Source organism: Fundulus heteroclitus, chromosome 22 (genome assembly GCF_011125445.2).
Source record: "Fundulus heteroclitus isolate FHET01 chromosome 22, MU-UCD_Fhet_4.1, whole genome shotgun sequence".
In the NCBI taxonomy this organism is placed as follows: domain Eukaryota; kingdom Metazoa; phylum Chordata; class Actinopteri; order Cyprinodontiformes; family Fundulidae; genus Fundulus; species Fundulus heteroclitus.
Genome location: NC_046382.1, coordinates 36,049,028 through 36,070,371, shown reverse-complemented (window position 1 = coordinate 36,070,371; position 21,344 = coordinate 36,049,028). Strand labels below are relative to the sequence as shown.

Sequence of the window (21,344 nt, the reverse complement as noted above, 5' to 3'; positions counted from 1 at the left end):
TTAGCCCCGCCCACAGGCTTTCTTGACTGACATCAGGAGTTTGTGACGGCCACTCCATACCATTGACTTTGCCTTTAATCAACTGCGTAACTGCGCAACCTGACCTTTCCTGAGGCTTTTGGATCAGGTTTTTCGTTGTGGCCTTTAAGCTCAAGTCAGTACGAGACTCATTTCACTGTGGATCACAACAGTCTTACCAGCTTCACCTAGCAAGGGCTTTTGATTGATTAGGTTGATTTGCACAAAAACCAACATCTTTGTGACACAGAACCCAAAATCCTTCTTGAACGGTGCGTTTGGTGAACGTTGCCATGTCGTTTACTCTTGCCTACAACTGAACAGACGAATCTTACCCAAGAACGTAAGAGACCTTGCTGAGGTTTTAACCCCCCTCCCCCTTTTTATAGATGTCACAGAAGGAAGCAGTGAGTTTTAGGCGTTACTGTAAAATACCTCCACGAATGTGCCTCTCTAACGTAAATGCTGTAAACAAACACACCCAAAGCTCACAAAGGTTATGACTTCATCATCGGCGCCTTCATAGACTGTTTAAAGGCATAGTTATGGAGACCTTTGGAAGAGTTGAGACTTTAATTTGACAGTTTCAGTTTTGTCTTTACCATGACACTATGCCTTCATCACCGTCTGTGAGCTTTTGTCGCCTCAGCCACTGAAAATCTGCATCGTCATCATCATTAAGGGCAGTTTTGAGTCTAATTGGGTAAATATACCATGGATCTCTAGAACACATATTTCAGAAATATTAAATCCTTTCCAATCTGGGGTCTAGGTATTCCTTTGGGATTGCAACATTGAACACACCAATATTGAGATAGTGACGATTTGCTAGGTTGTTGACCTCCAGAGAGAGAAGTTTCTTTTGTACAGTATGTAAATATCTAGGTTCAACTATATACGATGTACAGTATGTAAATATCTGGTTTCAACTGTATACAAGTTTCACTATTTGAACAGAACCGCTGCAGCAACCTAATCATATTCCATTTTATGAGCAAGCACTTTTAGAACCGTGCAAAAGTCCCGGGTCATCCCTCATTTCTTTCTTTTTCTTCTTCTAAACTTCCAAGACCTTGACATTTTTTAAGAGAGAACTAAAGTGTATGCAGACATTTTGAAAATCCTTTGGGTTGAGCCACTTTAAATCTTGACTAAGTCATTGTGAAAATGCATGGGGGGGGGGGAGCAGATTTTGCTTTTGTAAATGAACGTTGTGGATTTATTGTGCTGAGCAGTATTGTAGCAACCCTTCAGTAGATGTGCAAAGATATCAAGGCGAGACTGGAGTCAATCAGCAAGCGTGCATGGTGGGTTTTCCTCTGTCGTCTCTCGTTTTATTAGAGGCAGAAGGTAAGACACACATTTCAACTTGATTTTCTCACAGACCCTGGCCACTCTTTAGTATCTACAAAGTACTTCCTCGTCCTTCTCAAAAGCAAGAGCTACATCCATCGTACATGTTAGAAACAGTTACTTAAAAAAACAAATATAGAAATAAAAATGTACAACATACAATTGATATATATAATATAATTTTTGCTCGTATTTTTTTTTTTTTTTTACAGGAGGTAAAAATACTAAGTGTAAAATAAAAAAAAAAGGATCCAATTCAGTAGAGTGATTTATCCAATTCTTTTTTTGTTTTCAATTTAAATACGCAAGGAGATAGGAGGATGTGTTCAGGCACTTTGTAAATGGCTCTGACATGTGAGATCAATGTAAAAAAAAAAAACAAAGAAAAAGAAAAAAAGAAGGATAAAACACAGACACTTTCTGAACGGATTGGCCCAGTCCCTGATGCATCACCCTTCATGGATGCAAGTTTAGAAGAACGGAGCCAGTATGTGAGTGAGAGCTGATCCCAGTAGCTTTGGATCAAGGAGCAGGATGGAGAGGCTGGAGAGGATGCCACGTCTACGCACACAAGCACTCATACAATGACATACAGGCCGGTACAGGGGACAGGATGTATCAAAAAGATACAACCAGCGGGGGTGGGGGGGAGGGGAGGACATCCTTAAACACTCTGGATTTTTCAGCTACAGTAAAAGGACATTTCCTTGGCAAAACAATGAGGGCCCAATGCGTGTTTTTAAAAGTTCAGATGACTCTTTTACACTTTTTTTTTTGCTCTCTGAGGGATTCTTACTGACATCCTGCCTCGTTTCATGTCTAAACAGCTTATTGTGTTCGCCATCACGTTCCAGACGCTGCCATCACAGAGGCCAAAGGCTGAAGAGACAGTAAAACAGCAGGTGGGACAACGTTCCTGCTTTTTTTTTCTTTCTTTTTTGCATTTGCTGTAAAATCGAAGCCCCCCCCCCCCCTCCCGCTTCAGAGCATTTAACCATTTCTTTCCCAGTCCAGCCGAGGCGTCCTGACTTTACTCTGCGCCTCGGCTGCTGAGCCCAGACCTTGCATGCAGGGGGCGGGTTGCATTAGGGCAGAGATGAATAGCACACAACGGTCACATGTCGATTCAGCAAGTTTGTTGCTCATGTTCCCAATCACAACTTTTAAAGCATGACGGGGATAGTCTGATTTTCTGCAATAAATTAGGTCACTTTACAAGTAAGGGCAATTATTTTGATTCGGCCTAAGGTTAAATAAAAACGACAAAGATCGACACCGATGTAGTTTACATATCTTTTTGAGGCCCCTGGTAGTTATCTTGCCTTTGTAACAAATGGTAGAATTCTATAAAACATTCACACTTTGCTTTTTTTGTGTGTAGATTTAGCAAAAATAGGCTGATTTTAATGAGCCTTTACGCCACCGATGCATGGAATCTGTTGCTTATAAATAGTCAGAGAAGACGTTGCTCATGTTTCCGAAACAGCCACCTCTCTACGGCATCTGACAAGCCCGACCACGGAAAAGCCTGTGGGCATCATAAATGGGACATTTCGAATGCACAACCGGCATAAAACATGACCCAAATTCTTTATGATCACTGTCTTAGAACGGCACCGACAGACATTTTGTGTCTTAGAGGGTTTCGAACTAGACCAGCGACTCACAAGAAAAGTTGAGGTTGAGAATCAGCGAATGTAGGTTCGTGTGATCTGCTCTACTAGTCAAATAAAATCTGGAAAAAGATTTGCAAAGCGTGTTTATGGTGCAAGTCTTAGAATAAAATAATACAGAAAGAGATAAAATAAATATATTGGGGGCATTCTGTTCCTGCTGTCATTTTACCAAATGACTGGACCCGTTGGTCTATTCAGCCGCGCCCGTGGGTCACTGGGAGGCATTTAAAACGTTACAGTTTAAAAAGTATTTGCAGTACTTGTTTTTTTTTTTTTTACACAGGTCAAAGTCCTTTTACTGAGATGCCAGAGAAAAAGCCAGAGTGAATACAATTGTATGAGACTGTAAGCGCTGCAAGTCAGCTGGCTGAAAGCAAGCGACCACACGCAGTCAGGTAATATCTCCAGTCACAGAGAACACAGGCATCCATGGTGGAGAAACTAGCTGCCCAGTTAACCAGCTAATACCAGCTCACTCTACTGGCGTAACTCAAGGAAGAGCACGACCTTAAGCATGTTTGCTTTGAAACTACTACTAAATTTAGAGGGTATTTGTTTTAAATTTCTATGCTCAAGTCTTTGTATTAAAAAAACAAACATAAAATCAACAAGCTATTTGATTTAAGCTCCAGTATGACTATTGGTCATACTGGAGCACGTTTATATTTTTGGCTTAATTTTAGTGATAATATAGCGATACTTCTCAGTGTTCTCCTTGCAGGAAGTCTCATACCGGCCCATGTCCAGTCACGAGTCTCCTCCGCTGCAGTTTTGGTAAGATAGAGGCAAAAATGTTTGGGAACCATTGATCTAGACCTCTTTTAGTCAGGCCCGTAATGCTCTGTGTGTGACCAGCGAGAAAGAGAGGGGGTTTTGATGCTTAAAAGAAAGAAGAAGAAAAAAAAACAAGCGGCTGGTGATTGTACATCGCAGGCGAACTACAGTCCATACGCAGTGAGAACCTTTTTGTCTTTTTAAATTTCCTTCTTGATACAAAAATAATTCAAATCGTGTTGAGTTGAGTGGTTGGATTGTTGCAGACATCTTTAAGGAGAGACGTGAAGTTTAGACCCGAGACTCCACATCTTAAGGCAAACGGGCACTAATTCTTAAACGGTGGGTGACTGATTATTTCCGCCTTGGACAAGAAAACCCTTCTGACTTCTGGATGGAGGTTCTTGCTTTGCTGAGTGAAATGACCCCAAATCGGACTGGAATCGTAAGACTCTGGGTGATCCAGTTATGAGACTTTCTAGGCACTGTTTGAAGGTAATGAGAGGGAGGGGTGCAGGGATGCTAGATTACCATAGCATTACTTCAGGCAAAGTCAAATCACACTCTTAAGGGTGGCTGAGGAGAAAATAAATAGGATAAAAAAAACAAAATAAAAATCACTAATCTTTGGAATATCATAAGAGTAGTAAAGGGATAGATCGGATTTGCTGAAGTGAGATTCGGTAAAGTTATTATCACTAACAGTTCCTATACCTGTGACAGAAAGATCTCACGTCGCAGCGAGTTTGTGGAAAACGGAAAGAAAATCCTCAGAGCGCTGGACCTCTAATGGCCAGCTGATTTAGCTTTAGCCGATGCTAACTGATGCCGTATTAAACTCTTAAGCATGAACCAGACACCGTCGCTGCCGTTTTCCACAGCCGAACACGCGTGCTACTTCATGAAGTTAAGTGGACTGAAACCAAATAGACCAAATTAGACGTCTCTCAGACCAAAACCAGTTAGTTATCCCAATCTTAACAGGTGGGAACCAGGCTTGACTGTGACTCCGACCGGGCTCCAGTCTTGGTTCTGGTTCCGTCTCTTAGCGTGAATCGACAAGGAGAGCTCATAATCTCACGGAGGTGAAGTTTGGACAGTGTGCCAATTCGCATTAGATGGGTGTTAAAGAAAAAGCACGGCTCTACCGTGATTTCTAACCCTAACGTTTCCGTTATGGGGCAAAGAGTTTTCGTAACAGAGATACGTCACCAGTTGGGAGCACAGGTCTAGTCTAAGGTCTCGGAGAGTACGGTTATAATCAAACACATTCATTTCAAAAGCTTAGCAAGTTTTAAACTACCAAAAAAAAAGAACATTACTTTAACGAGCATTATTTGACTTGCATTGAAATGCATCTAAATAGTTTCCTGTCAGCTTCAGGGTCGTAAACGCTGCACATGGACATCGTCTGCAGGATGAAATATGTACTTCAGCTTACTCTACTGTCAGTATGAAGGCCTTCGTGGTCAGAGCGACGCGTGCATTTGTGTCCATCTGTGTATGCGTACGTATACGAGAAGTCTGATGTCCAAGGCTCCATAACGCTACAGCTGCGTCATGTCAGCCTGCCCTGACAGGGGAGGAAACGTTCGGATTTTGTGCAACAGCATTGAGGGATGCTGCATTCCTGGCCTTTTCCAGTCGTTTGGAAATCGTCCTGACAATCAGCTTCAGCTACCATAACTCACTAGCAACGTTGACGTTGCTCGGCCGAGGAAGACGGCGGCGAGCCGCGCAACGGCCCACTGCAGCAGACGGTCGATATCGACCCCTGTAGCGCGGTTTTCCCTACAAAACAAGCATGTTTGGGTTAAAGTGCCACAATCAGCTGAAACCTGGGGAGTCCATCCGGAGGATTTATTGACGTTTCTACAAACTGGCTGCGATACGACATCCGTCTGCTGACAAGCGACGGAGCCCTTACTGAGAACTACACGGGATCTCGCTTTAAATCTCCAAGCTATCCCTTTAAGATGAGTACCACATTTGTTTGAGTGAGCAAAGATGTCTGGTGAGAACTATGTAGAATATATACATTAGCTTTACTACAAGCTGCAGTACAGACAACAAAAGGCCTCAACAAACACACACACACACAGAAACACACACGCACACGCACACACACTCCCAAAGAGGTGTAGTGTCTGATTTCTGTTGAACTGAGAGGGCCTGGTGTTTAAATAGAAAATCAACAATATGGCCACAGAGACATTAAAGGAAAGGAAGGAGAAAAAAAAATACAACAAAGAGTTCAAGTTCTTTGAGGCCGAGTTACTGTACAAATACAACAATATAAAGTACCTGCATATGTGATACATGACGTATAGGTTGGCTATAAAAAAAGGCCCCCTGAAAAAGACTGCTCCCTCTTCAGAAACAGAGCATGAAATGGCCACATGGAGAGCTGAGAGAACTGTCTGCCATAAGGGGGAGCTTATCTTCCCAGGCTGTTCACAAAATGCACCAACTGTTTTTTTTTTTTTTCTTATTTGGCTTATTTCAGTGTCTGGAATTTGTAGAGAAACCCAGAAAAACCAAGGCAAGAGAGAGCGAGCAGCTGTGACTACTTGTCCCTCCTCTTTGAGCGTTTTCCCCATCCCTCCTTTTCCCTGTGCTTGCATTGGGTTAAGGTGTTTTTTTTGTTTTGTTTCTGTAGTCTCCTCTGAGATGATTCCAAGTACGGCATCTCAGCTCTGGGCCTTGTGTCGGCCTCCGCAGCAGCCGCAGGCGAGCCCCGCTCGGTGGCAGGCGTGGAGGGGCGGGTAGAGGCAGAGGCAGGGCGCCACCGCCGACAGGCCGAGCAACGCCAACCAGCGCGTGCCCACGCGGCCCCCGCCGCTGCCCTCGCCCCCGTCGCAGGAGCACGGGTCCGAGTACTCGCCCTCTGGGTCGGACATGCAGTGATAGAGCATGGTGTCTGCCAGCCACATGCAGCTGACCCGTCGGATGCACGCTCGCAAGGGGTCCGGAGCATCCTGGCACCGTCCTCTCCGGTTGTCAGAAAGGTAAAAGGCCTCGCCGCAGTGCTCGCACTGAGCACGCTCTAACCCGTTGTCCTTCCGCCCCTTCCTGTCTTTGGAGGACGGGGAGGAGCCGGTGAAAAACGAGCGAGGCTGGTTGGAGACGACCGAGGAGAAAGGCGGGTGGTACGAGCCGGCCTGACCCTTAGGGGTCAAGGATCCCAGGGCCGGGTCAGAGTCTGAGGGCGACAGAGCGGGTGCCAGCGGGTAGGTATAGTCGTGCTTCTGCGCCTCCGTCTTGTCAAAGTGTACATAGGACTCCGAGTCATCCGAGTGGATGAATCTGTCCCGCACCGTCGCTTGACGGTAGTCCTCGTAGCCCGTGGGCCAGGAGCGGTCCGCCTGCCGTCCAAGGTAACGTTCTGTGCTTCGCTCCCAGCTGCGTTCCCGGGGGTTGATCCGGACAATTTCCTCATCCTCAAAGGTGACGTGTCGAGGAATCCGAGGCAACGGCTGAAGGGAGGACACAAAACCAACCTTTAATTGGATGGTAAGCGACAACAAACAGTGCAAACCACATTTACAAGCATGCAGAGCTTAAACATACCTTCATTTCTAATTGCTGTGGTATAATATTACACTTAAAAGTTTAAGAAACACCTAACCTTTTAACATCTCTAAAGCATTACTAACAGTCTGCCCTTATGGGGCCCACACCAATAACACTACATCTTCCATAATGCACTGCGACAGTCACTCCCTGCTCATGGCAAGCACTTGTAGGCAAGTCAAATGCAACATGGAAGCTTATGGCACTCTTCACATTGCCAAGCAACAACAAAGCAAGTCAGTCCTGCCGTGTGAGCGAGTGCACAGTTAACACACGCTGTTCACACGGCGTTGACTTTGAAGCGCAGTAAATAATCTGGAGAGAGATCCTGCACAGACCCAGGAGTCCCACGCAATACAAAGTTTCTCTGACCAAAGCAAACAGTTCCAGTTAAAGTCCCAGCAGACAGCGTGTCACAACATGTCGATGTGCATCACATGGTCAATACAGTGATAGAAATGCAATCACTACGGTCGATAAAATTGCCAAGTCAAATAAAAGGCATACCACTTCACCTAGGAACACTGAACACCCATTTACCTGGTCCAAGTAGTAGTGGTCTGTGAGGCGGTAGGAGTCATGCAGGTCATGGCGATGTCCAGGCGTGCACTTGTGTCTCTGAGGAAGGGGCGAGGACTCGAGCGGCGGCAGGGAGCCGTCCAATTTTTGAGAGGAGTTGGACGAGCTGTCCGTGGCGTTCTGGTGTGGACAAACAAACACAGGATGTGCGCTCAAAAGCCACTCTTTCATTGGCCGCGGCAGACAAACAGCCAGTGTTGGGAGGACACCGTGATTGGACAAACAAAAACAGGAAGCCTTGCAGCAGCACTGATTGGAAAAAAACAGGAAGCATGTGGACTTTTTTTTTTTTTTTTTTTTTTTTAAAGCCACTCCATCCAAGTTTGCATTGCCGCATGCTGAGTCAACGAACTGAACTAAAACGGTTGTCGTGGCTAGCAAACTTGTCATAACTCAAGTTCGCTGCGACAGCTGAGATCAGAATAGGTCTTGTAATGTCACTGCAGGAAGTTTACCTAAACCCTTTAGTGAAGAAGAAACAGCGTCTAACATGCTTCAGATAAAGTATGTGGTGCAACATGATCAGGACTCCAGACAATTGCACACGGTAACCAGAGTCACCTTTTTTGGCCTCTCCAATGCACTCCCCCCGATCTTAACTCTTCTACCCTCACAACAACCTGTCCTCCGCTCCCCCCCCCCCCAATAGCACTCTCTCCACATTCCACCTCTCCGGCACTCCGCACCGCTCTGCGTATGCCTATAAGTGTGTGTGCACAAATAGTATCCTGTTCCCTTTCCGCTAAAGGCTGTCAGGGCTCAAATCCAACCCAAACCTTGGCCAGACACGAGGCAGCCGGGCTGTGGCCATGTCGTGCTCAGACAGACACATTTTCAGACAGAGCAAATGGGGGAAAGGGGGGGAGTCGTCCTCGGAGGGCACCGTCTTAGAGGCAGGTTACTGTTCCTCCTGTCTCATCATCGTGCTTATTTGAGCACATGGGTAGGAGCTAGTCAAGATGAGTTCAGTCCAGTAGACGGGGTGAAACGGTGTAACCGGACAATGACACCAATAAGTCACAGGCAGTTAAGAAAGGGAAAAACAACGAGCGCGTTCAAGGACAAGTACGCAAATGGATTAAAATTAAAGAATTTCTTCTTTAAGAATAATTTTATTTCAAAATATTTTCTCAAAAAAAAAAAAAAAAAACTTGAAAGGTGCATGGCACAAATTTTGAAGTTAATTATTATTTCTATCCCATACAGGCCCTTATGTTTGCCCGACGAGTTTTCGTCTATTTACGGCAGTTGTGTCTATAGCCTCCATCGGTCAGTTTATGAGAGTGAATTGGGTTTGTGGATGTTGTGCACTGCACGTTTTCGTTCCCCTAGCTACTTGTTGAGTTTCCGCTGTAATCGATGCATTAGTGAGAGATGATGGGTTAAATTCACTATTTACAGCTTTTTTACCGCAGAAGACACCACTCCTCTAAACTAAGGACCTGTGCAGTCGGAGCGGCAGATGCTTTTCCTTTTCTCCCATGCACATCATTGGTGTCATTTTAAGTTGTCGCCAGAGGGGGCAGACGTGTGCAAAAATCCTGGAACTTACGTTATTCAAATTTTAAATTATCTCACCTTAAGCTGCTCTCTAAACAAAAAAACTTTCCGCAGTGGGGGCCAAAATGGTTTTGGGGAAATTTTTATTTTACCAAAAAGTATAACATGCAAAACCGTAACAAAGCAAACAAAGTGTAATTCTTGTAGACAGGGACTCTGTAAATTATTGCAGATCCAAACCATCTTGTACGATTGCAATAATTAATAACAGGCATATAATTTCCCCGGTTTTGTTAGACTATTTTTTTTGCTCAGCAAGAGGAACGGGACATGGGTCTGTGTCTAATCAATGGAGACGGGGGTGGGAGGTGTTTGGGGTCCCATTTACAAATTTAAAATGAAAACCGAAATGAGGTTAGAGAAATACTTCTTGCATCTAAGGTTATTTTAATGAGATTTTATTCCTCTGTGAAAATCTATCCTCGAAACAAAGAAAAGTGTCCATCCGCATCAATGGCCTGTTCTTGCAGGTCAGACTTGCTCCATTCACTTGCAGTAGACATACATCAGTCTAATGCCAGTTCTGTTCAACAGATCTAGGTAATGTTGAAACCATCCGAGGACCCCCAGCTATTGATTAAGCCACCAGTGGTAATAACCTTTGGTCTAGCTGGTGGAAGGTGGATATTGATTGGGTATCCAAAATGGGACAGCCAGGACAAATCTTCCTATTTTGGTTTGTGATCATTGTTTGCATGCTGGTGACTTTTTCTAAAATGTTAAACTGGCAAACTCCTGTTCAACATGTTTTGCAACAAAAACTATTGAAACAATAAGAATAATTTTCAGTCTGCATCGACTGTAGGTAACATACACTCCTAGGACACGTTCTCTGCAAACTTTTCCAAACACTTCCCTTGCGTCCCTACCACTTCATCGTGTTCAGAACAAATCTGGGATGTTATTTATGCTATATGACCCAGATCTGGGGTGGGTGTGTGTGTGTGTCTCGTCTGTTGGCCTCGTCTGTCTGCTGAAGCCATCCCCATTATATCCTGCTCCACCACATGGATACTGCCATGCCGAGAATTTCTCCCAGCTTTCTTACAAAGCCCTGAGAGCAGCTCGCCAAAAATAACATAACATACTGCCTCTGCTCTCGGCCCCGCCCCCCTGGAGAAGCCATTACTGGGTGGAAGGAGGAGTCGATAAGGTACAAAACCAGTCCGACTCTGGCCTCCGTGGCTGCAACTAATTCAAAACACAGACCAGACGTTCTGCTGCAAGCCCAAACTCCACAAGAGGACAGAGAAAGGGGGAGAGAGCTGGTTACTGGACATCCTCTTGCTGCATATTCCAGTCCAAGGCTGGACAGAGGACATTTCAAGTTATTTACTGACACAAAACGCCTCGCAGCTAAAAGCTTGGGAGGATTCATCCTTCAACAGGCCAATCTAGCACGTCTGGGTCGAGCCCAGAATTGCTTCAATAGTTTTCACTCCCCCTGTTGTGAATGAGCCAAAATAGAGACGGAGACAGGAGGCGATCAGAAGGGGGTGGGTTGAGTTAAGTTTAGGTTTGTTGAATGAGGAATAATTTAGAGAAGCATGTCCATCATTGCTCTCTCCCCCCCTTCGAGCTATCCTCCTTCCATCCCCTAAATGGCAGTAAATCTGATGAAGCATTCCCCCCCTTGTCCACGACTTTGGACCTTTCAAGCTCCATCACAGTCGCCGTTTACTTTAGGAGCCAGAAGCTGAGGTGAACACAAGCCTTGTCCAAACAATAAGTACATTTGCATTGCTGTCATTGGTGGACATTTTACAATTCTGCACTCGCTGTGAAAATGTATAGTAGGAGTTGACGGCATACACAAAATAGGGTCCACCACAAAGGTGTCAAACCTTTTCACATTTGTTTATGTTACAGCCACAAACCTCAAAGGATTCTGTTGCGAGTTTATTTGATAGACCAACACAAAGTAGCGCAGAATTGTGATATGGTTAGGAAACGGTAGTTGCTGACAAATAAAAACCCGGAAAGTGTGCATGTATTCAGGTTCCACAAAAGGCAAGGCGTTGCACAACCAGCTTTCCAAGCAGCTACAGATGCACGTCTCTACAAGCTCTTACAAATCGTCTTTGTAAAACAGCAACTGAGTCATTAAGCAAAGATAAAAATAGACCCAATAAAACCCAGCACTTTGACTGGGTCGCTCTACCAAATGCATGTTTTGATCTTAACCATAGCCCTGGATCTAGGTTTAGGGTGTTCAGAGAGGGGTTCCCACTCCAAGCAGCGCCTGGAGACCCAAAAGGTGAATATTGGTCTAATGTGACCGGAGCGTCTTCTTCCACAGGTTTGACGTATCCCTTAAAGGCAAACTGCAACAGGACTTCTGGTGGCTCTGTTCTCTTTGTCTCTGATAAACACTCTCCTTGACTAGACGGTCACTTTAGCTGGACAGCCATGTCTCGATAGGTTTGAAGGTGCACCACACTTTTTCAGATGATGAGCCGAACCACGCTATTTGAGACGTTGAAACTAGTCGGCTGCACGTAACTTTTATGTAGGGGTATGGCACGACAGGCGGCTGGCTGCAAATACAAGGATCCCTACAAATATCCTGAATTTGTAAACCCAACTATCAGATCCCCTCCCCCCCTTTCCTAGATCTACGTCTTCATCTGGTTGCAGGAAAGACCAGGTTTACCCAGTTTCTTCAAGATCATGGGAGTTGTGGCATGAGCTTCAATCACAACTACAGGGAAACTACATAGACCCACTATTAGCCTGGGGTTTAGACAAATCACAGCCAAAAGCAGGGACTCCTGTGAACGTGATCAAAGGCAAGTTTGGGTTTGGCAGTCGCCATCAACGGCAGCTTTTATGCTCAGTAGAAAGATGGAAACTGCATATACATTCTTTGTGTGTTCTGGATTGTGAACACAGTTAGGGGAACTATTAGGTGTAATCTTGTGCTGTGTTTAAGTACACGCCTTTAAAATAAGGCATGCAAGATGACTTTAAATGCGTCTTTAGCTGGATCCCTAAGCCTAACTTTGCAAAACTATGTAAAATACTACTGAAATGGAAATATTAAGCGCTTCTTAAATACTTTTTTCCTTATCTGCCACAAGATGCAATATTAAAGAGGATTGATCTCGAATTGACAAGTCTTACTTAAAAAAAAAAAATATGCAGCTTCTCTGCCAACAAGAGAGACTGCTACGGATTTGTTCCACTGAAAGCAGCAGCACCCCCCCCCCCGTCCCCAACCCCAAAAAAAACCCGCTTCCACTCAACTCTGCACTCCTGATCATGTGTTTGTGTGAGTCTCAGTGGTGGCTATACACTCCCAGCAGAGCCCCCATTAGTCATGGCCCTAACAGACAGCTCAAGTCAAAGATGAACCACGAGGAACTTCCTCTCGTAAATCACCAGCCCTGCACTAAGCTGGGAAACAGCTGCTCGCTGCTAGCTCGGTGGCTGCTCTCCCTTCCAAATGGGAGGGAGCAACCATGGTGTGTGTGCATGTGGGGTGGGGGGGGAGCTGGTGGGATACAGGAAGTGACCTTATGACCCCGCCTGCTGGCTCTGGTGTCAGATTACAGCACTAAAGGAGAAGGTAAGGGGGGGGGGGGGGGGGTCTTTATGCTAACTCAAGGTAGAGAGGCCCTGACACGTATCAAGACCTCTTGGAGTAATTCTCAGAATGGATTTGGATTTGACATTGAATTGTCAAAGTTAGCGGACACTATAATGTGTGGTTTGGTGCATTGTGATATTTTAGGCACAGCCCGGTATGAGAGTAAAATAACCTCGACTGAAAGTACCGTGCTATCTTGGTATTTACGCAAACAGGATCTGAGCAGTCCGCACACACAGGTTCTGGATTTTAGACACCTTTTAGGCCCATGGAAGGGATTCCGATTACTTGGATGGGTGAGCGGATACTTTTGACAATGCAGGGTATTTCCGAGCAGCCGAATTCGTCTTACTTGTAAGCCAGGGAAAAGAAGAGTTTCATTTTGGCCAGCTGACCAGCAGCGCGAAGCAATGGTTGGGGGAGGGGCAGCACTATATAAACTCAATGCTTCATGCACCTGGAAGAACAACGAAATAAAAACATACAAACCCAGTTCTTTCTCCATCATCTCATTAAAATGACTTCAAAGGATAGGAGAAGAAGTATGAAGAAAGTCCTTTTAACGCTTTGGAACCACCACTTATTAAAACCTTGTTATACATTGATACTAGTAACCAGGTCATGCCTTAGATGTTATAAGCTTAGTTTCAGTATTGATTGTAAAAAAAAAAAGAGATTATAAAAGCAGTGGAACCAGCACCACATTTCCCTGGTAAAATATGGGGTTGTATTCTTTTTGGCATCCTCAGTGGACGCATGCTGGAGGATTACCTTTATCTGGCTCAAATGTTGACACGCTTATGTTCTGCATCCAAAATGGGCAGGAAATAGCTTTCATCCGTGTAAAGGGGGTGTCCGTCTTTGTTTCAAAGTTTAGTAACCATCCCACTCGTGACTTTATATCGGCCTAAGAGATTGGGAAGGTAGTTTGGGGTAACATTAGGGAAAGGGACCAGAAAAGGTTGTCTACGGTCCATCTGCAGCTACAAGAACCAAAGGCGGCCCTAATGAAATCAAACTTCTCTGCCTCGCTGGAGGGGGCGTGCTGTGCAGAAAACTGGATGCATGTTCTTATCGGACTGTGGCACCCTGGTTTGAGCGTAAGCCAAAACTTCCTGCAGTAGCTGGGAACATCCTCAGACTTCCTGTGACAGAGGAACGACGTCGAGGCGAGCAACTTCTTTATCCTTTGTTGCAGCATCAACAAAGAAAATCAGCACCAGGGCTACCTGGCCTAACGGCACCACCACTAAGAGCCTACTTCTTCTGTTTAGCTTGTGGCGACTGTGATAAAAGATGCACTTCTTGAGATCAAATCTACTTCCCTGTATTATAAACCTCTGCAAAGTGAAACTGTTTCCAACCCTGAAGGCAGTGTCCGGCAGTCAGACCTGTCCTCGTGATCATTACAGCACCTGCAGACCTATTTGTTTGCGTTTTTTTTTTTAGGGCAAGGCTGAAACAGAGACCGTGCCACGCTGTGCGCCTTCGTTGCACAATGAAAGGAGTGACACATGCTTAAGCTTGGCTGTGCGACTTCCTCCAAAAGGCCGCTCAGCCCAGAGATGCATTGACTTTTGAGGCAACCACAAATGTCTTGCTTAAGATCAGCAGCATGATGGAGCCAACATGCATGAGGGACATTACCCTTTTCACAGGTTTAAACTAGAAATAAATGTAGGACTTTATAGGTCTAACATGCAGATAGGACTGTGTTGAGAAAGGCTTACAGTGAACACGTCGTCATCCCCCAGTTCTCCCTCATTCTGGAGTGCTGTAGAGGAGGTTGTGGAACCTGCGGAGAGGAAAGCATCACGTTAAACAGATCTGGAAAAGCGACTCTATAGTTCAGCTCTGTTTCTGGGTGTCACCGCTTTTATGGCTGCACTTGCGGCATTAATAAACTTTCAGGTTTTACTACCTCTGGATGTAAACTTCCTCATCCTGTCACTTGTTCAAATTTCAGACACACTATTTTCGGATACCCGTTTCTCAACACGCGCTAAACTCATTCATGTCCGCGCCAGGACCGACTGGTTTTACCTGTCGTGTTCTGGGCACCGCCTACTAACCAGCCCTAGTCGTGAATTAGCAAAGCGTTTTTCCTCCTCTCTCACTCTCTTTTTCTAAAACTCATCGCTGTGGAAGAAACACACACTGGTTTTGTCAGAGATGCAGTGATCACAGCTTTGTGAGCAATTTCTGGATTTTGCAAAGCTCTAAATCGGCAGATACTGATTTTAGCAGATTCAGAATTCTCTTCAACAACTAAAACATAAGATTATTTATATCAGGGGGACAGGTCATATCATACTGTGTGGGAGAACAGCTGTAAAATGATAAACAATTATTTAAAAATAGTGACTAATGATTAAGAAGGCAGAATGATCACAGAGCTGACATTTTAGCATCTTATTTTAACTATTAGCATTAATAACCAGCCGTGTGTGTATTTCTCAACAAAATGAAGGCTCTTACGGTAACAGAAATTTCCAAAAGGCTGACAACATTACCAAATCAAGCATGTTCCCCGACACTGGACAAAGAGCTAAAAAAGGATAGAACAGAGCAGCGTCGCAGTTCTTGGATCAACCTTCCCGTTATCTGCTAAAGTGATGCTCTCCCTTTAAGCAGCGGTCTGAATGTATGACATGTCTGTAGAAAATCCATATTCCTTTTTATATTTCTCCTTAAACCGCATGTGCTTCCACTGACCTCATTTTTAAAAAAGTGAAATGGTCTGCTTGTTTCCTGACCGGGAACCTTTGAACGGGGCTTTGTGGAGAAAGAGCCGATAAGCATTTATTATTGGTAGCTTTTTTTCCACGGCTTTAAAAATCCAGTCTTATCAGTTTAAAAAACAGCCTACGGCTAATTATCTAACTCAACTATAACATCCGTTTACGGTCGTCTGTGGGGGGGAATGAGAGGGAATAAATCCTTTATTCAATGAAATATCTTAGGATGCTATGTTGGGAGGGACAAATCAAAGCAACCACAACGCCGTGAGGATCTTTCCGAGAGTTTTTACGAAACGGGGCGCTGCTCCTGTGTTACGCCCCTTCGGACACATCTCTCAGGCGTCTTTCCTCAAATATCTGAGCGTTAAAACTTTCCCCTGACTTTACAGTGTAAATAACTACAGGTTTATAGCTAGAACGCCGGCTGTTAATCCCGACTGCAGCCGCCTCTTCTGTCCTCACACCTCAAGAATGACAGAACGTCTAAGGATGTCAGTACAATGTCTTTATAAGTTGTTACAGTTACACCTTCACCCGAGCCCACATTAGGGGGGTTGTCAAAATAGACGATGCCCGGATGTTTGAAAGCAACATAAAAGGGTCAGTAAAGCTCCTGTATCAACGACAGTTTCATAGGAAACCTCCCAGACAACATAAGCTAGCGCTAGCTGTTAGTAGCTTGACGGACAGTCCAATGAACGGGTTCTATTGGTTTGGAAACAACACCCCAGCGGTCCACGATCATTTCCCGTGTCTGACTCATGGAGCAGGGGCGTACCTTGGTCAGAGCTACGCAGTAGAGCTGCAGAAAACAGCATGCCGGTCTGCCCGGCCCCATTAACTTCAACCAATCTAACTGCTACAACGTGATTTCTCGTCAGATCGTGTGTTTCAGCCTGTAGAGTATTTTTCCCCTCAATAACAATATCCAAACTGAAGAGGGCCATTTTTACAGAGACCTGGTAGAGCTTTGGTGTGAGACATAAAATGATTGGAGAAAGACCAGAGTTTGAGTCTCCAGGAAGCCAGAAACCGGCCAGGGTCAATGATGTAGCATACTGTCTGATTCCACTTATGAGACAAATTCTTGCCGCATCCCTAGTTTCTGCAACTGTTCTTCCACTGGAAACCGTGATGAACGGAGAAGTCTACATTGCTGCACAGCATACCTTCAGCCAAGTCGTCGATTGCTTTCCGCAGCCCCCTGTCGAAAGCTCTTGCATCAGCCGGACACTGAAAGGACAGGCCGCACCTCCTGTCCTCTACCTTCCAATGGTGAAATGTCGGCATCGCGATGGTGTACACTATATCCTTCCTCACCGGACAGTCCAGGATCACCTGTGGAGCCGTCATCACGACTCAGCATCACTTCCGTAGCCAAAACACAAACACTCATAACGTTTGATTCAGCTAACCTAGGGTTTACGGGGTTTTACCTGTTTGTCACGCAGCCGTTCTCCCCGGATGACAAACTGGGAACTGCTGGAGCCCGGAAGATGGGTCAGCTCGGTGGGAAGGAGGCGACAAACACCCACCCGGGTGAGGGCTCCCCCATCCTGAGCCAGCCAGCCGCCGCTTGAGTCGTCCCGCGTCATCACCACCGCTTTAACACGCACGATGTAGCTGTCACTGGACAGAAAGATGAAAGAAGGTAAAAGATTATTGGAATGGGGATCTCAATGCGCGCAAACACACAACAGGGGGCGAGGATGAATGAAATGAATTTAAATTGCTGCTGTTCTTAATTTTAAAATGCTAATTATACGAGTTCAAAAATGCTTTAAGAACAGAAAAAAACATTGATATCAACTGAGTCATCATGTGACTTTTTTTAAAACAGACTCGTACTCCGTTATCAGATGCTTGATTTGTTACAGTACATTCTAGTTTGCTTGTATGTGGTAAGATAAGTCAAATGCAGAGAGTACCCACTTCCTGCTATAGTTAAACCCAAAAAAGGAAATGGAACGATGCGGGAACCTTGTAATCTATACAGAAAATGTTCCTATAAACTTCACTTGAAGTTAAAGGAACGTTTTAACTTTTTTTTTTTTATCCCAACGCATTTCCAAAACAAAAGACACGTCCTTTGGACAAAACGTAACATTTCAATCTTGCTTCCATTTGTCAGAGCAGACATTGCTGCAAAGTCAAAGTGGACTTATTGCTACAGAAGTTTGATTCACACCCCGGCAGACTGTTTGAGGGCGTCGCAAGTCACGACTTTGCTCGGTCCTCACTGTGCTGAAGTGGGAGGTGTTGCACCAGGATCAGTCAGCATAAAAAGCACAAACACACACACACACACACACACACACACACACACACACACACACACACACACACACACACACACACGGTGAAACTAATGGAACAGGGCTCAGTGTTCTCCACCTGATGGTCAGAGATTACGTTTTAAATTAGAGCATTTCAAAATGACACCAACGCAACATGACCATCATTGTTTCCAACGGGTAGTTTGATACTTATTCCATGTCGTTAATGGACACTTCTTGTTTTTGCGCTCAAGTGGATGCTGCAACATGATTTAAAACCTTTCAAGACGGTTTGAGATCTCAACTCATAAGGTGTAATATGTAGACATTGCGTAGGCAAAGAACTGAGACAAGCAAAGTAATCAAAAGAGTGAACTTAGCAAATAAAATTACAAACCGCAATGATGACTTTTCTTTTTGCAATATAATATCCCGCAACATTCTTTTCCCCAGAGTGCACAAAAGTATGATCCTGCTGTGTGCGCCTAAAAATTAGTGATTTCAATAGTTCTATTCAAGAAAGCCTCAACGAAAGAGCTGCTATCTACAACCATAACTTGGTGGTATTTACCTGAGAGAATGCAATAATTTTGCATTTAGCTGTAGGTTATTCTTATGCCACTAAACTGCTTTGCAGTTTATATATCTAAAAAAAAACCACTTCCTGTTGTGGGAGCGGTGCATTTCATATATCCTTTGGAATAAGGTTTATCTTTTGTCAAATCTTTTGTCCAAAGTAGTCACAAATGCAGGAATATGCACATCCCGGTCATCAAATTTGAGAGGCATTGCACTGTTTGTTAAAATAAAAGTACGAGGTATAAAGAATATGATATTCAGTAAAGCTTAGCCTCGAGCCAGTTGCACTTTTAATTAAGTTTTATCTACAGAGCAGATTAAAATAATCTGTTCCGATATATGCTGCTGATCTGCATCACATTATTACGGGATAGTAGGCATTTCCTTTTCTGTTTCATAAACCTGACTAACTGCTGTAAAACGATGTGAGAGTAGTTATAACACTCCAGATCTGTTTTTTGTTTTTCCACTGCAAAAGTCCTCCAACATTCCTGTTAAACAAATTAGGCTTCTCTGTCTAAACTCAAAAGAATTGAATACTTAAATAATTCTCAAACCTTTAAAAACAAAATATTTAAATGTGCTCATGTGCTCTCAGTCAGCTCTTTAGACAACGGGATGCTAGGATTCTTGAGAGCTGTAGAGTGAACACAAAATAAAAATAAAATCTGACAAGGAATTAGAAGAATCAGATCTAAATTGTTATCTCTGTTTTACAGCAGTTGGGGCCTCTGTTGGCTTCTCGGTTATTTCAAGGTTTTTTGTTTCACTCACTGGATAATTGTACCCAATGCTGGTCTGCTGTTTGTTCCTGTAATGTCCTCAAGTTTGGTTTGAGCTATTGGGTGTTTGTGTAAAAATTTAAAACATTAATAATAATTAAAAAAAAAGAACCAAATAAAAAGTAGAAATGTGCAACATGATTAGGTGCTACATTAATAATGTTTAAAATAAAACTACAAATCCAAAAGAGGCAGTTACAACAGTTCTATATTATGGCAAGTAAATAAAAGTTATACGTACAATTACTATAACTGTAAGAGTAAATGTCTTTTTAAACAGCATTAAATATTTCTTGCCTGTTTAAATGGATTACATAATAGTTCAGATTTTTGTTTACATTTGTAGTATAAATACCCTGATACCATCAAACTGTTGTACTTTAACTCAAGGTTATCATACCGTGACAATCTCATACAAGCATTCTAACTTTGCTTTTGAATGTAACATTTGCAGCCCAGGTGCACTTTTTGAAAAAGAGAGCTACGTTTACCAAGCTGATTATCAAACTAGCCTTACTTGTGTTTTCAAAGCTTTAACGAGGGTTTCTGTACTAAGACACTCAAAGTCGACAGGCGATAAAACCAATATGTAATCAGATATATACTTCCTCGCAATTAGTTGCATTAAACAGGTAAAACATTCTCACCCCAGCTACATACAGTTTGTTTAGACAAGACAACAGCCGACTGGAGCCTGAATCGGACGCACATCATACAAGGCGACGCGATGATGCAGCCACAGTTTAGTCTTTAGCAGCGCAAAACAATACTTGACAAAAAAACAAACAGGAGACCGGATGTGAAGCGGCAAATCCACAAGCCATTCTCCGGCCTTAGCATGACAGCCACCACCCTCGTGGGGACACAATACACGGTCCTGATCCTCGCGAACAAGCTGACAATAACAGGATGTGAATCTGTATATTCAATCAATACTGTCCCCGTGTGTGTGTGTGTGTGTGTGTGTGTGTGTGTGTGTGTGTGTGTGTGTAGGGGGTATTAAAGAGATATGGACGATGAGTGGCAGAGTGGGAGTGAATGAGAGAGGTGTTATATAGTTAACTAGCAGATAGTCCAAAGGAACTAATGCACGCTCACACACAGGTGGCAGAACTGGTTCACAGCTCCCGCCCACACACATTCATAAAAGTGACTGAATGACAGACTGGCTGACTGGGTGATAGAAGACAAACAGCCCGTACAGAAAAGCAACCACAGAATCACCCACGTATGTGCTTTTGTGAAAGACACGCATGCATAAAATGGCAATTTTTTTTTCCATTTAGCCAGTACAAGTTTTTTTTGTTGTAATCTTTGGACATAGACGCAGTAACCAACAAGGGGGGGGAGCATTTTAGAAAGATGTTATGGAACTTAGAAAAGCTTAATGTTGTTACTGGCAGAGGGCAGCGTTAGCGGTAGTCTGTGGGCAGGTAAAGTTGCACTTGTCATGTCAAAGCACGATGGGCGTAGGCTAAAAAAGCCATTCAGGTTCCTCTGTGCCACTGGAAAACTTGAAAAGCAACAAAGGAAATAATAGAATTTTAAAATAGAAACCCCAATGACCCACTTGCATTTCCATTAACAAACTAAACTAACTGGAAGCCAACAAGCTAGCCTACAGTACGGAGCAAGCTAGCCATCACAGTGCAACGAAAACGGCACAAAACTGGTGATAAAAATAGGCCACTAGAGTTTTACGCCTTTAAAATGTTTTGACTGCATTATCTCTACCTTTTAGCTTGACTAAGCTACTGTGGTTAAATACCTGCCTATATGTTTTTGGGTTGCTTTGGAATAAGGCTACTTTGGTGCTAATAAAGCATCTATGGAAAAACACAAAA

General features: G+C 44.0%; 1 protein-coding gene across 1 annotated transcript in view; it reads right to left on the bottom strand.

Annotated features, from left to right (window-relative positions):
• Positions 1-1,326: 1,326 nt before the first annotated feature.
• Positions 1,327-21,344, bottom strand: part of LOC105933345 (sprouty-related, EVH1 domain-containing protein 2) — a 34,740-nt gene continuing 14,722 nt past the window's right edge. The window contains exons 2-6 of the mRNA XM_012872830.3: positions 17,300-17,492; positions 17,033-17,201; positions 14,853-14,917; positions 7,935-8,093; positions 1,327-7,297 (exon numbers count right to left, since the gene is read on the bottom strand). Coding sequence (XP_012728284.2) covers positions 6,512-7,297; positions 7,935-8,093; positions 14,853-14,917; positions 17,033-17,201; positions 17,300-17,492 — 1,372 coding nt within the window. The 3' untranslated portion in view covers positions 1,327-6,511. The remainder of the gene's footprint in view (positions 7,298-7,934; positions 8,094-14,852; positions 14,918-17,032; positions 17,202-17,299; positions 17,493-21,344) is intronic.